This window comes from Talpa occidentalis, unplaced genomic scaffold (genome assembly GCF_014898055.3).
Source record: "Talpa occidentalis isolate TD23 unplaced genomic scaffold, MPIMG_talOcc4v2.1 talOcc4.7, whole genome shotgun sequence".
NCBI classification, from domain to species: domain Eukaryota; kingdom Metazoa; phylum Chordata; class Mammalia; order Eulipotyphla; family Talpidae; genus Talpa; species Talpa occidentalis.
Window position 1 is genome coordinate 15,434,586 of NW_023605083.1, and position 17,131 is coordinate 15,451,716.

Below are 17,131 nucleotides of genomic sequence, written 5' to 3' on the forward strand. Positions count from 1 at the left end.
GGTTGGCAGTTACTGAATGGAACCCAGGCGAGCCGGCTCTCCAGACAGATTTGAGAAAACATGCCTCGCTCCCTGAGCAAAAGATTGCCAATGAAATATTGGAAAGGTCTTGTGTCTGGTTTTAATCTCGATATTCAATATTGTATTAAGTTTTGGGAAAGTGCATGCAATGACATAGCACAAAAGGGCCATGTGTACACAGGAATGTGGTATGTGCAGGGTTAGAATAGTGCATGAAGACCCTTGGATAAAATGAAGCAGATAAATATGTCGCCATTCCTGGCATTGTAACAAGTGCTATCGAGGACTTTGGAGGAAAAACATTTATTTTTCCATGCTTTCCTTTTAGGGGACTATTCAGGATCATAAACATTACAGTTGGTTTATGTTGAAGTTTTGTACTGATTTTTCAATTTGCCTCCATGATTATGTTCTTGAGTTAGATGACATTCTGGTCTGCATTTCCAGATTCGTATTTCATTAACATTCTCTTTGCACTACATACCTTTCCATAAAATGCAGGTTTCTTGGTTTCCAAGGAAAAAAAGTGTATTACATAGTCTAGCTGTAATCCACAATGTCTCCCAGATGGGAAAGCTAAAATGTTCATCTCATCTTTTCCTACCAGATCTGGCTGGGTTTTGGAAGGACTTCATTGTTTTCATGTGGCAAAGCACATTGGCAAATTGTTCCTTAAAATACGCAGTGGCGTTTTCATCTAACATTATGAGATATGGCCGGCATTTATGAAAGATTATAAATCTTACAACTCTCTTCAGAAACTTAAAATACAGCTGGAAATGTTTTGCTTCCAACAAACATGCAATCTTCATAAAATTGGAAATGTTTTGAATAAATAATGTTTTGGTTTAGTTCTCACTAGTGCGAGAACTATTTTTTTAGTTAAAGTCGTGCCACAAAACTCCTCCCTTTTTTGCACTAACACCTTTGCCTCTGTATTGATATTTTGCTGGTGCATTAAAATTTTTTTTTTTTTTAATTTAAGTATGCCAGATTGCTTTGCCTTGTTTTTAAAGATAGAAAACTGGATTTGCTCCCAGGGACTCTTTTTCTAACTAGGCCAGTTTTAAAAACTAAACAAGGATTGAGTCAGTTAATTAATTTAAATGAGATTACAAATCAAAAACATATTACGCAATCTTGATTTAATTACCGCATTTTATTTACTTAATTGAAAACACACTGTAGAAAGTTAGCGATCTTGACAATGACCAGTATGGTGTCTTTGCATTCTATAGGCTAAAGCCTTGGAAAGCCGGGGTGTAGATGATCCTGGTGGTGACCTTTGGTTCACTCAATCCCTGGATCAGTAGAGAGTCATTGAACTTAATCTTGGGCCAAAAAGGTCAGATACGATTATCCCTGCTTTCATTTGTGGGGGTTTTGGTACCTAGTTAATGAAGCAGTGCAAACCTCTAGTCAGAGAAGTTGGCGGGTTTAACATTATTTGTGTAGAAGGATTGGTTTTTGCGCTGGTTAATGGACCCCTGGTGAGGACAGGTTTGATTTGCTTTCCTATGGTTATGTCACTTTTTTTTTTGTCTTAAATTTTGGTGGTCTATGTTTTTCAGCTAATTCCTTGTAGACAAATTTTGGTCTTGTGCCCAAACAAATCCTTATTTTAATCCTTGAGACATGATGCTTTGAACTTAATCTCCCTGTTAAGCAATACATAAACAAACAAACAAACAAACAAACAAATAAATAAATAAATAAATGGAAGAGAGAAGGGAAAAGAAAAGGCAACTCTTTAGAAGAAAGTTTAATGATAAAACTAGTACAATGTATAGAAATAAGAGCTAGAGGATATGTTACATACTCAACTTCTCTTGTTCTATATTTTCTTTGGTTAATTAAGTTACTTTATTTGTAAGGAATGTCATTTTAGCTCCTTTAAAAAGCCTCCTTTGAAACTACTAGTTTTGCTATGTTGAACATATATTTTAAGAAATCAATGTTAAACTATAAAAAGAGAAGTCTGAAGGTATGGGCTGAAAAATGAAAATAACTTGGATTAAAAAACATGATTAAAAATATGTAGGAAGTCATGTCTTCCAAATATTATTTTGGTTCTGGAAAAAGTAGCGAGGTTTGATTTCGCCTCCAGCTCAGAGCGGGGCTAGGTGAAAGGGTTGAAATTCATCAAAAATTTGTCAAGGACACTATCAAATGACAAATGACAGAGTTACTGCTTCTTAACCAAATTTCACAAAGAAATGCAGAACATAAAATGTAACATCCTGTTGAGAATAGACAGAAATAGAATGGGTTGGTGGAGAGAGAGAGGTGGAGGAGAAGAGAGAAAAACACCAGAAGAAGCATTTCTCCATGCATTTGCATGCTTATGAGAGATAAGGAAAACACCTATTTTTCCCATTTTCTTTCTTTGCATTATTTTATTTTATTTTATTTTATTTTATTTATTATTATTATTTTAATAGAGGTATGCTTATTTATTCATTTATTTGTTTGTTTGTTTGTTTTTGTTTATACAAGCACTGGGTACAGTCAGAAGCACGGGAGGGTGAGAGAATTCACCAGAGCCAGAGCGGGGAGCAGAGCAGGCAGAAGGACCGAAGTACACTGCTGAGGGGAGCAGCGGGCGGCAGGAGAGGTCTGCACGCCATGTGGCCGCAGAGCAGCCGGGGGATCGAACCGGTGCCGCAGACGCTGCGGGCAGCTTCTCAACCCAGCGCTCAACCGCTGCGCCACCAGGGAGGCCCTGCATTATTTTATTAAGGAAATAAAATATTAGAGGAAAATAACATATTGTAAACCTTGAGTTTTATGTCACCCCAATTGAAGCAGTCCTCCATTAAAATTGAAGCTGTAGGGCCTCCCCGGTGGCGCAGCGGTTGAGCGCTGGGTTGCGAAGCTGACCACAGTCTCTGCAGCGCTGGTTCAATCCCCGGCTGCTCCCCAGCCACCTGAGGAGGGTCCCACATGGCGCGCAGACCTCTCCTGCCGCCCGCTGCTCCCCTCAGCAGTGTACTTCGGTCCTTCTGCCTGTTCTGCTCCCTGCTCTGGCTCTGGTGAATTCTCTCACCCTCCCGCGCTTCTGACTGTACCCAGTGCTTGTATAAATAAATAAAAATAAATCTTTAAAAAAAAAAAAAGAGAGAGAGAGAACATAAACTAGGGAATACGTAAAAGTCTCTGTCACTGCTTGTAAACCCATTGCGTAAAGAAGTTTCATTTAAAAAAAAAATTGAAGCTGTATAGTGTTTTACCTGTGCTGGAGAAAATGTGGCAAGTTGTGTCATTGGAACTGTGATTATATAAAACTTCACCCTTCACCAGGGGGCTCAGTCATTCTGGAAAGTGAACTGGCAAGATCTAGGTGCAGCAATCCTTTGAGCAGAAGGAGGTGGAAGAGGGAGAGGGAATTTGCCCAAGGAGAATAATTTTCTCTCTCTTCCCTTTAAAAAGGTGGATATTCTTGTCTTACCTTTTTATTTCCCTATTATAAAATGCATTCACATCCCTTCCCTCAAGTTTTTTGGTTGTTTTCTTAATCATTTTCCCCCTCTTTCTTAAGTGATTCTTTGTGGCATGCTATATTTAATTTGTAAAAATATACTATTTTCGTATGTTGGCAATTAATGTTTTGGAGAGAAAGAAGGAGGCTATTCTAAGCCTTAAAAAAAAAAAAAACAAACCCAAAACCTCTCCATATTCTTTAGATGACAATGGGCTATTTCTTTACCTGCTTAAGTCAAAGGAATATGACAAAGGGCCCTTTATCACATGATGACTAATTTTAGTTCTAGCAAGAGGCTATCTGTAGGTTAACAGGTTACAGTGTGGATTTCATTTACTCTTCTGATATCCTTTTATATAAAAGCTATATTGTTATAAAATCGTAGAATTTTTGAGCCAGAGGGACCTGACAAATTACCTGTTCAGTCCTTTCTTTGCACCAAAATGGCCGTAAATGAAAATCATGCTTCTTAAATTTGGTTTTGCTGTTGATACTCTAGTCATGGTGTCAGAGACTAATGAACTCCTAGAATAGTTTTTTTCTTATAGTAGAAATACGGTTTTTATAAAAAGATATAAAAGTTTCTTGACCTCCTGCATGCAATCTAGTGGTCTTCTACCTGGACCCCACCAGACATTACACACTGGACCCCACCAGACATTCTTCCCTTTGTAGGAGAGAACCAAAAATTAATTTCTAGCTCAAAATAATTTCTCTTATCTACCCTTCCATTTTCAATATTCCTTGAAAAGTAAGCGAGGCAGAACTAAGCTTTAGGAGACCCATTGGAAACTGTGCATCTATCCATTTGCCTTGCCATAAAAGATTTGCCTACTTTGACTTCTAATCTATATTTCTGCACAGGGGGCCATGCTTAGTCTTGTGTGTGTGTGTTTGTGTGCACATGTGCTCATTTCTGTACTTTATAGACCAGTTGTTTTCTGTTCATTTGATTCATTCACAGATTGACAAATGTGCTGAAGATCAGGACTGTACAGTTAAATAGGGCAGCATTCCTGCCTTCTTGTAATTCAAAATCTAAAAGGGATAACCTCAATGTGGAGGATTAAGGGAGGAAAAAAAGAGGGGCCCCATGTGTAAAGACTTGGGGCATCAAATGTAAATGACCAAGGTGTTAATAAGGACCAGTTCAAGGTGCCTTGAATGGCATATAGAGAAATTTGCATTTTTTCTTGTATATATTTGGAATTCATGTGTAAGTTTTAGCAGGGAAATAAATAATCAGTTTGGATTTTAAAAAGATCATTGTGGTAGCAGAATGGAATACATACTAGAAAGATGTGAGGTTTGTTCATTTTTTTCAAAACTGTGTTCCTGAGGCCACCTCCCTATGATGTCTTTTGTCTACCTTAATGCCCTTTTTCATCCTTCTTAGGAAAAATCAATTATCCATTATTGATATACACTATTTCATAGCACCTATTACAGTGTTGTTGTTTTTTTAAATTTATACATCAAGTTCTCTTTGGCCAGCCTCTGTGCTTCTAGAAGGCTTCAAATGTTTATTTTTCTTTAAAAAAACAATATTTTAAAGGTCATTGTTTTAAAGGAAATTTGAGAACCATTTATGGAGAACCTGTCCCATATATATGCAGATGGAATATCGAAAGTGCTCCACATGTCTTCATGATGTGCATTTGAGAGACCAAAATCCTTCACAGTTTTGATGATCCATCTATATCAGATATTTGAATTCATCCACCCCAGAAAGTTAGTTCTCAGTAACAAACATTAATGATAGTTATTTATTATCTTTTATATTTAACAAACATTTTATTGGACTCCTACCAGATTCTCAGTAAAGCATTAGAATTATCTTTGTTAGCAGAGAGAAACCAAACTAAATTTGATTTAGTGTTGAAAGCATCAACTAGTATATAGGCTTGGAGGATGATTCACATTATTTCCAACTGAGGTAAAAAGGAGAGAAAAGGTGTTTTAAATTTCTGAAATTTCTAAAGACTCTGGATATATTGGTAAATGATGAGAAATAGGAGGACTGTTAGGGGGAGGTAAAGTTCCCAGAAGCACTTAATCTGCTGAAAGATCATTTGGCTTTGCTGGATTCTACGATTGCATCATAGCTTCTCAGGAGACAATGTGCCTGAGTGGGTGCCCTGTGTGGAGCATGTAAGTTATAATAGTTGCCATGTAGCTTTGGACAATTTATTTAGCTCACTTATGATTCCAGGGATCTTCCATAAAGTTGGGTCATTAGGGAAGACTGATCGCACTGTAAGCAAAGTTGAGGTATTAGAAGAGGATAGAAGATAGCTGCTTTTTAAAAGGGAATGGATGAAAATATTGAAGAAAAGTTGGTAAGAGTCATGTGGGAGTGACAACCTTTTCTTATTTTTGCAGGATCTTATACTTAGGGGGAGGAGGAATTGTGTGAGTTCAAGTAGTAATTTAGAGATAGCTTCATTAACTCTATTTTTCCCTAGAAGAAGTATGTTTAATTTATACTTTGAAAACAGTAAGAATGAAGAATATGAAATGTTACAAGTATGTAAAAATAGATATTTCAGTTCTACATGATGTCCAGTCAAGTCAGAAGAAGACAAACAATGCAATGCAGCAAATATTGATTGAGATAAGAAAGGATGAAATGTGGGGGGAAATGAGGAAGACTGGTTACTTATGCTGCCTTTATGACCTGTTCCCCTTTCTTTTCTCCACTGCCTCAAAATCTCCTTTCTAGATTCACAAATCCCAATCTTACCAGCCTTATTCCCCATGGATTTCGGTATTCTGGTTCTATTCATATAGTTGGGCATGCCAGCTTTTAAGAGCCTTGTAAGTTCAGCGCCTTTCTCCCTTTGGGGGAGATCGGGACTAAAGAACTTACTCAGGAATTCTCAGGAGGGCACAGACTTATCTCGATCAGTTGGTTCACCACAGATATTTTTAGATACTTGCTCTGAGCTGGACAGAATTCAGTCATGTACCTTTCTCCCTTTCTTCCTAAGAGTTAGTCTATTAAATTTATTAATCATTTTTGGGATGGTGTTCCTGTGTTTAACAACAGCTTTCATATACTCTGTAGGATATGTCTGACCAGTGATTGATGCTTCATATAAAATACTTGAACTAGCTCAGAGAAGTAGATAGTATTATAAAGATCAAGACCCCAAAGGCTCTAAGAATTAAGTAATTTTACAGTCACACTACTGGTGAGGGGCAGAGCCAAGGTTACATAGCTTCTTAAATATGTACACACACCCGTGCCACCTTACGCCCCCCCCACACACACACCATTGCTTGAGCAAATGATGGAAGTGGTTGAATAAAACCTTTGGGTATAGAGTAATTTGACCTCGGTGGTGAATTGGAAGGGTTTTAGATGTGGTCTGAATAATTCCTTCTCTGAAGTAAACCACAATAACAGTTCCTTTTTGGTTTTTCTGCCAACTGTGACTCCCTGGTTACTTCCTTTTCCAGCAGTTGGATTTAAGTGACCGATATAAGGTGACTTAAGAGTTTAAGAGTAGATTATAATGTTAGGATTTACAGTCTAAAAAGTAAATGTTCTCTTGCTTACTCCCCGAGGGATCCCTAGACTATGGTTCTGAGAGCCAAGATATGTGATTTTTTTCATGAGAGAGTATAGACATTGGTATATGAAGGGAAATTTACCATTGTATGCCAGTAAATGCCAGATCATTTTAGAAAGTGGAATTCTTATTCAAAGCAAGTGTTTGACTCAAATTTAAGGTTTACTTGAGCTTTCTTTCAAATGCTTGTGGTTTTTTAAGTAATTATATTTTTTCAATTGAAGAAGTTGGTTTGTTCTGTTGGAAATGGGAGGAAAAGGTAAATTGCAGTAGAAAAGAATAGGGTTCCCCAAGTGGTGTGGTAACAGGGAGTGCCATTGTTTTAACGGAATATTTTCATACAAATGCAAGAGACTTCTTTCTTTACTGGAAACCAAATTTTAGCAACCAGATGTTGAAAAAGAGTTTTGTGCCATTTTAAAATTGATTTAACTAAATCTTCTAAGTCTTATATAGTCTTCAGCTCCTCTCTGATGACACCCTTAACTTGCCTTACATTGTATCATCAGGAGGATGCATGTCTAGACCTTCATAAATGTGAAGTAACTTTTTTGAAGGCAAACATGAAACAGGGAGGCACTGGCTAGTGGGTATGTTAATATGCCTAACTAGGAAGTCCTCAAGATATTAGGTCATTTGAGGAATTAAACTGGAATGTACTATCAGTACTGAGGGACATCTGTCAGAGGAACTCCAGGAAGAAATAGCTGAAGTTGTAGTAAAATTATATAATTTATTGGTTTTTTATGTAACTATCATATTCCATGCCTGGAAATTGGCCAATATTGTACCATCTTTTACAGGAATGTAAAAAGAGAAAGATTGATTTCTGAAGTTATAAGACATTGACCCTTGACTCAATTCCAGAAATAAATAATAGAAAATGGATGCGAGACAAGCTTTTAGAGTCACCATCTCTCTGAACACAGGCAGGAGCCTCCGGCCATAAGCCAGAGTGGGGGAGTCTTCCTCACCAGGGTCTTTACTTTCATTTTGAAAACTCAAAAATAAATTGGAGGATAATGTGGGAATCATTAAATATATTCAATAAGATGTCATGAAAACTGTTCTAGGGCAAAAAGAAACAAACAATTGGGGAAAATGGGATAAAGGAGTAAAATTCTGATCTTGGTATTAAAATCTAGTTAGTGGGTATGAGGCAAAGGGCAGAAATAAATAACCAAGTTTATACAGAAATAAACTAACACGATGTTCTTGCATGTAATAGAAGAAGCAGCAATTGTAGAGTGTTAACCACTTACATGGAAGAGCAGAATAACCCTGCTTGGGGTGGGGGGAGGGTGGCGGGGGAATGGCATATGAATTTTCTGTTTAAATAAAAGTGGAGTCCTCTCTTGGCTTGGGGACCAAGGTTTCCGGGTAGAGACTTGTCTGTGGCCACCCTTCACATTTTGTTGAAATTCACCGTCAAGTTCAAAATTGCCTTTTCTAGGCAAGCAGAGAAGGCTGCTGAATCTGAGCCATCCATTCCTCCAGCATTTACTGAAAGCCTAGTGCATTCACAGCCATGAACGGCACTCTGAGGAGGACACAAAAGAAGTAGACATAATCTCTGCCTCTGCTTAGGAGCATGCAATTTAGTTGGGGAGACAAAACTTAAATACTAGAACCAATAAAAGAAGATTACAAAGCAACCTGTGAGTAAGTGTATAATAATATGGGGCAGATGACACAGATAAATGCAGAGGGGACATGAGGGAAAGAGGAGTGAACAAAACACAACAATGCAGGATTAGTTAGGAAAGGCATGTTGCCTAACAGTAGTGTTGCCTCCATGTCCCTCTCTATAGCATTGATGAGGAATAATGTGGAATAGGAAATTCACATACTACATTGATCTCTTCCTCCTTATCTGCAGAGTCTGTCTGTCTATCACAGATGGAAATTAAATTGATCCAACAATTTGCTCTCCACAAAGCCATGTTGGTTTCTACCTAGTAATTTATGCTTTTCTTGGTGTTTGCAAATCGATTGCTATTATGGGATGCAGACAAATCTGGGCCTGGATCCAGTAGGTTGGGGGGATTATTGGAGTGGATATGTGTGTCTGCACATGAAATCCTGGAAAAAAGGACCTTAATTTCTGTGTATTCTGCTTATTGAATAAAAGCATTTTCAGGTTTTTTTTTTTTAATTATACTCAGATTGTATTTTTAGTGGACGGGTATGTTATATTTCACGTTGCCTTGAGCAGGTCCAGCTGTCAGATCACCTTCAGTGGCTTTGTAACCACACCTCTTGTTTCAAAAAGCCTCGCATTAGCCCAACAATATTATCCATTTCTCCTTTTTCCCCACTAATGACTGAGAAATATGTATAGGCCTTCGTTTAGTTTGATAAACAAAATGTCACTATTGAAAGGCTTGGGAAAGTATACTTTATTTAAACACTCAGCGTCATCATTGTACCTTTAAAAAATTGTTAAGTCCTTCTGAAGATTGTGAAATTCTTTCAAAACAAATTCAAAAGAAAACATTTTCTGTGATTTCTTTACAGATTCTGGACAATCAGGAAGTCCAAGCCACAATGATCCTGCCAAGAATCCTCCAGGTAAATATGTGTTCCAGGACGTTTGCAATCTGACATTGTTGGAGAACAAAGGTGCCACTGTATAGATAAACATCCCATAATTGGTCAGCTGCCTATTTTGTTCTGGCAGGCAGGTACAATCGGGACAAGATGTGATTCTGTTTAGGCCTTCACAGTGGCAAATACTTCTATATTCACGTCATCAGTATTTTCCCAATCAACAACGTTTTAATTCTTGTTGATGTTTCTTTGAAAACCAATATGCATGTATTTCAGTTGTGTATCTTTCCATTGCTAAAAGTCCTTGCTGTTTGAAAAGCCAAAAAACCTTTTCACCTTTCTTTTAAAGCTCACCAGGAAAAGTAAAATTTTCTTTTTTTTACTTCCTTACTCTCATTATAGTTTATCAAATCTCATTACTTTAAAAGGGAGGTTGTAGTGCTGGTTGGTTATATTTTCCATGAAACACTTTTAAAAACAGGTTTTTGTTCCATAAGGTTTTTATTGGATTCCCAGAATTCAGGAAGTAATGAAAGTAGGACTTTTCCTTTTGTATAATGTATGCCAGATACTGGTATCTCTTTATTTTCAGAAGTTATTCCAGATCTGAAAATGGACTTTTATAATTTCAACTTGGTTTGGTTCAAGTTGAACCAAAATTCAAATCTAGACATAGAGAAGTTTGTTGTAGAATCAGCGATAGTGTCTTCCTCTGAGACAAAATTAGTACAAATGCTAATTTCTGATATTTCATTATCATAAAAATTTTCATTATATTTGTGACTTTCATAAAAGTGTACTCTAAGAATAAAATAACAAAACAAAGAAATCCAAACCAGCCATATATGCCCTTGACCTCCCGCATAATGTTATCTGCCTTTTCACTGAAAATAAACTGGAAAGTTGATTAAAAAACATTATAATGATTTCTCTGGTCAACTAGGTTTTAGGTTTTTAATTGTCTGATTTTCCTTACTATGATGCTTTGATAACATGAGGTTGAAATACTTGGAGCATCCCCAAGCAACAAGAAAATGTCAGATCAGTGTTGTTTTAAAATATTAGGAAGATAAAACAAAGAGATGTGCAAATAAAAATGCAAAGTCAAAACCAAATACATTTTTTTGAATTTTGAGTCTTCCCTATATTTTGTTCTTATTTTTTATCTTAGAAAACTTAACTTTTTTTCCCACGTACATGCTAATACATTCTGTATTATGAAAAATTATATTGTTTGACCAAAATAGCACATACTTCAAATGAAATTTTTTACACATGTTTACATTTATATATTTTAAAATCCATGCTGTTTATTTTTAGCAAAATCATTTACTATTAGCACAAGCTGATAACAAAATATTTTAAAAGCTGAACAATTTTAAATCTGTTTCCCAGTAAAATTAATTTATTTTTGGTATGGTTTGGGAGATTAGAATCATGTTGGTTATCTTTTCAAAAAGACAACATTTAGAATGTAATAAAAATTTATGGAGAAACTTTGAAGTCGAGAAAATTTTATTAGCTTATAGTATCTTAACTTTACTAAAATTTCTTCTTGTTGTTGACTATTTTCTTTGCATAGTATGATAACCAAAAGTGAATTGTATCCAAATATGTTTTGGAAGTTTCTCGGTTATTTCACAAAGAATGGAGGAGAGGAGGCCTTTAGTAGGAAAAGAGCTGACAAGTAAAAATCTAAGTTAGACCAAGTAATCTAAGTTAGACTAAGCAAAGGATATATTCTTTCATTTAAATGACAACTTGATTTGAAATTAACTATGTTGTTGTTGTTCAAAATGCATTTCTGATCAGATATAGGAAGAATTTTGCTCACTTAAAATGTCCTTTATTTGAGCTTGACTGAATAGTTTTTAATATTTGTAAAGAAACTTGGTTAATATTTTCATTGGCTACGTTTAGTATAGCATCTCCTATCTAATCCATGCATAATATGATGAACAGAAACATTCAAGGTAAAACACCTCTAATTTTTTCCCGTTTAAATTTTCCTTAGAAATCAAACTTTTGTGAAAAGTATGTTTTAAAAATGGAATGTTGTAGATAAGTGCATATTATGATTTTTTGATTATTATATGTACGTAGATTGTACATTGAGTACCAATTTTTTTCAGAATTAGAATAAAATGAAATATACATAGGGCCTCCCTGGTGGCACAGTGGTTGAGCACTGGACTGCGAAGCTGCCTGCAGCCTCTGCAGCGCTGGTTCGATCACCAGTCGCTGGCAAGGGTCCCACATGGCTTGCAGACCTCTCCTGCCACCCACTGCTCCCCTCAGCAGTGTACTTAGTCAGTTTGCCTGCTCTGCTCTCCCCTCTGTCTCTGGTGAATTCTCTTACCCTCCCGTACTTCTCACTGTACCCAGTGCTTGCATAAATAAACAAACAAATAAATAAACAAACAAACAAACAAACAAACAAACAAACAAATAAACAAGTAAGTAAGTAAGTAAATAAATAAATAAATCTTTTTAAAAAATGTTTAAAAAATGAAATATATGTATATAATACCAAAATGGGCATGATTTGAATTTTCTTTGATGATTCAAAAACTTCTTTGGTTTTAGCTTGCTTTGTTTACCATTATATATATGAACTTAACCATAGAGATTATAAGGAATTCGGCTTGATGAAGGTAGAATTTTGTTCTGTAATACATTGGAATAAATCAGGTCACTAGGAATGTAGAATATTTTCTAATTTGAAATGTGAAAAATCAGAGGTTATTAAGGTTTCCATTTGTAGTCAATTGGGATAAATTATGTCTATTATTAAAATCTCTTTTCATAAGTATAAACAGACTTGACATTTTAGAGCATATTTTACTTTTAGAAGTCTCTTTTTATCTGTGCATTTTGGCCTTGACTGAAATGGGAAATCACCAAAGTTTAGATTCAGTATCTCTAGACAGCACAATTCATTTATGGAAGAATTTGTTCTAGTACCATAAACAATGAAACAATCAATTCACTTTGCTGCTTATACTGTTACATGAAAGAGAAGCTAAACTTTTGGGAAAAAAAAGATGAATGCCAACATTTTATCACTAGTAGTTTTCCATTGGGAGATGTACAGCCCATGGAAATTGCTACCATCTACTCCAGGGTTTATTTCTTAAGAGCTTGGAAAGAGATGGGAACAATTCAGGTTCTTTTGGAGAGAAAGGCTCTTTGAAATCTGCTCCCCACTGTTGACAAGGAGGGTGGAATGCCATCCAGAGCCATCTATAAGTATAGATGCATGTGTTTTCCCATAAATTTGAACAGTCCCCCGGGCTTGGCTTTTCTCCAGCTTTGGCTAAGACATCAGACATAGAGACTTCTTCCATGCTGATTCAGAAGTACATTTGAAGGATAACCATAAAGCTCTCGAAACTAGTATGGCTATGTATAGATAAACCATCATTTTTTAAACTGTGTGTCTTGATTGAGATGAGTACTTAGTGAGGAAAAGTACTAAATACAAGCAAACAAAAGCAACACCTCTTTGAGAGGAGAGATATTTGTTAGTTTTGAAAGCATTCTAGTAGACTTTATTCTTTTAAAAAGCATTTTGATCACCCCTATGATAATTCATTATATTATTCATGATTTATTTTTATTTTTTTTTTACTTTGTTGCATCACAGGGATGGACACTATAATCTTATGAGGATTAACATATTCTAAATGTCAGATAACACTAAAGAACATGATTTAATTTTGGTCAAGAAGTACAAGATCACTTCATTTTTTCAGGATGTGCTTCACCCTTATTTGTGATAGATCAGGAGTTATATGTTTATATTCAGTTTCACTTTTCAAAAAATATTAAATTAGTTCCTTCTAATGAGTAGAACTACAAAAGTCCTTTCTCAACTATAGCAAATATTTATTATGAGCCAAAGAAAGGCAAAGTATAAATTTAGGGACTTAAATTCAGATCAGATTTTATTTCTTCTCCCACTTTTAGCAAATGTGGTATCAAATTGCAATCTTTTAAAATTAACTTTGACTTGTTGTTTTGTCTCTATATTCCTTGGCCTATGATCATTTAGATTTTCCAGTCTTAATTCCATAATGCCAGACTAGTTAATCCAAGGAAAACAAGGCAATCTAGGGGTCTGATTTTGCCTCTTAGTCTGTCAGAAGCTTATGTCTCAGTTTGTAGCATAGGAAGTCTGCAGTGTTGTGGGGAACTTTCTCTTGGCTGGGAATGTAACAAAGGCATGCTGAATAATAGGACATTATTTTGTAAATTTGCCTTGAAAACTTATCAACCATTAACCAAAGTCTTCTTACCTAAGAATGACATAGTCTTAACATCCTACTTTTCATTATTGCAAGTTTTATAGGGTGCATATGCTATTTTGTGGTTGGCTTGTTGTAGGTAGTCTGGCAAACCTCTGGGAAGCATTGGGATCATGCACTGGGTATACTTTGAATCAGACACCTTATACCCTTTTTGGAACAAAGATGTTACTAAACAGTTGAATAAGTATAACAGGAGACATCTTTTGACTATAGTAATATGCTTATCTTGCATTTAAGAAATACTTTAAATCATAAAAATTTTGAGGTTGGTCTCTCCCCAATTCTATTTTATAGACACTATGAGTGAAGTCAGTAGAGGATTGTCATTTAAAAAAATAAGCAAAAAGCTATAAGAAAACTAGTTCAGCATCAGCAGTTTTGGGTTGTCAATGTTGGGATCAGTAGGGCATATATTTCCTTGACTTTTCAGTTTGATTTTTTTCCAAACTTAGAATTTGGGACAAATTTAATACTTTCTAATAGTTATAGAAATAAAACATTTCTCTTTGCTATTTGCACATGAAGGCAGATAAATCTGCATAGACCCTAAAAGACCTCATGGAGCAGATTTTTCCTTAGAATATGGTGTTCAAAGTCAAAGAAAAGTTACTCTGATTTTTTTTTAACATAGCCCATCCACTCCTCAATAAGTTCATATCCACTTTTTCCTTGTATCCTCATTTATTGTATCCACCAGAATCAAGAAGTTTTTAGTAGGAGAAGCACACTTCTTCATGATACTTAGGAGTAATTTTAAACTTTGGCACTAGATAATATGCAACAGACTATAAACAGACTTTCTATTCATGAAAGTATAAATAGAAAGACAGTAAAAGGATTGGTTAACTGTGGTAAGACCTGACGTCTTAGGTAAAGCTTTTAAGTAATTTGAGAATGAGGTCTGTGTGAGTCAGTGCTAAAAATCAAAGGATTTTTTTAAAAACAGATTTTGTTTCAGAACATTTTTCTTCTTTACCCTCTAACTTTTTTGAAGACTTCATATACTTCTTAAATTCTCAAATTAAGGGTAGAATTTAGAGTGACGGAGGAGGGGATGAGGAAAATGTTTTCCTTGCAAATTATTCTTTAAAAACCAGAGGATGCATGGCCTTCCAGTATGTATTTTTATAGACTGTGTTATGGGTACATGTGGCTAATCCATTCTTCAGAGGTTGATCTACTTAGTAGTTGGAACCATACTCACTCTTTTTTTTTTTTTTTTTTGTAATACAGTTTACTTATTTATTTTATTTTTTTAAGATTTATTTATTTTTTATACAAGAACTGGGGTACAGGCCAGATGCACGGGAGGGTGAGAGGACTCACCAGAGACAGAGCGGGGAACAGAACAGGCAGACTGACGAAATACACTGCTGAGGGGAGCAGCGGGCGAGACAGGAGAGGTCTGCCGTGCTATGTGGGACCCTCGCCGCTGGCCAGGATCGAATCAGCTCTTCAGAGGCTGCGGACAACTTCACAGCGCTGCGCTCAACCGCCTGTGCCACCAGGGGAGGCCCCATACTCACTCTTGATAATGGTTCCAGCTTGATTACTTGTAATATTAACTGGGAGTGGGGGTGTACTAGGAATATTTTATAAGGTCATGAAATGTAGGATTCCTCCTGCCCCCATATACCTCCCCTCACCCAGACGCAGTGGGCAACAAATAATATTAATTGAATGCCCACTGCTTGCTGAGTTCAGAATTTAATGTTACATTCCAGGAGTCGGTTGAGTCTGCTCTGAAAGAGCAGAGATAGCCATTTCCTCCTTGGGGGAGTTGGGAATATACACCATTCTATACACCTAGAATAGTACACAGCCCCAAAAGGTCAATAAGTGGATTTTTTTAGGTGACAGATATTTAATGAGCATCTGTTGTGTGCATGGCACGAGGCTACATGCTGTGGGGGGGAAATAGTGCATTATACATGAACTTTGCTGAATCCATTTTTTATATGTTAAATATAAATATATGTACATATGTGTGTGCGTGTGTGTGTGCGTGAGAGAGAGAGAGAGATACTAAATCTTAGTGCTATGATTCAAGTGTCATGGGAATTCACTTCAAACAGTTGTGAAATACTGTTTCCAACCATTGAAAGAGGCATAGGGTAGTGGAAAGAACCTAAACTTTGGAATTAAAAATTTCCCCCCGAATTAAGGCTCCATGTTTTACAATGATCATGAGGGCAATGAGAAGCATGAGCAAGCTGGCCAACTTCTCAGGAACTCAATGCAGTAATTTATAGGCAGGAGAACAGATCTGGCAAATAGCAGGATTTGGTCAAAAAGAAGATTTTTTTATCCTACTTTCTTATCTAACTGGGCCAATCAAGATGACTTCCTGCAGAAAATATTTGATGTGGAACCAAACTAGAAACTTGTATTTCTACACTGTACTCAAAAGACTTAAGATGACATAGACAAAGTTACAAATCAAGATAAGATGCATTAGAATAGAATGTTAGAGAATGTGTAAAGGAGGAACATGTTTTCAGTGTTGGATGAAATAAAATTGTAGCTTTTAGATAGTCAATGGTGTGCTAAGCCCTTCCTCTGGCATCTTAGAAAATGTGGAGTAAAATTTTGTTACATAGTTTTTAATAGTAATTGAGAAACAGTATAAATGTATCATTAGAGATTGTGGTTTTCCTTTGGAAGCACTTATATCTTAGTCCCTTGTATTAACATTGTATAAATTTTTTCCCACTTGCCTTTCCATAGTGTGCCAGTTTTCTGAAGTCACCAACTTTTCTGTCTCATTGAAAGATCCTGTGTCCCTTAATCTTCTTGATCCTATTACTGCCCCACCAACTTTTTTTTTGTTTAAAAAAGTGTACATTTTGACCCTCCTTAAGCTAATACTTTCAACTAATTATCCCATCTCTTTCTTCTTTTTCATGACATGACACAAAAGACTCAAATTCCCTTGACTTCTCCTGCAGCTAGACTTCTGCTCCCCCCAAATAATACTCATTAAATTTATGAATTTTTTCTAATCTGAATCCAGTGCTCCTTTCTATATTACTCCTGCTCCCATTCTTGAGCGTTAATTGATTCATCTGATCATGCTCTACTTAAAATTTCCCCCTTGCTCTATTTTTTTTAAAAAACATTACTGTGGTAAAACACTTAATAGAAGCTCCATGCTCTTAACAAAGTTTTAAGTGTACAATATATTATTATTGACC

At 36.0% G+C, this 17,131-nt stretch overlaps 1 protein-coding gene across 7 annotated transcripts in view; it reads left to right on the top strand.

The window, feature by feature from the left end:
* Positions 1-17,131, top strand: part of NFIB (nuclear factor I B) — a 233,137-nt gene that overhangs the window by 124,226 nt on the left and 91,780 nt on the right. For all 7 annotated transcript variants that reach the window (XM_037494564.2, XM_054689684.1, XM_037494563.2 and 4 more), the window contains exon 3: positions 9,595-9,648. In XM_037494564.2, coding sequence (XP_037350461.2) covers positions 9,595-9,648 — 54 coding nt within the window. The remainder of the gene's footprint in view (positions 1-9,594; positions 9,649-17,131) is intronic.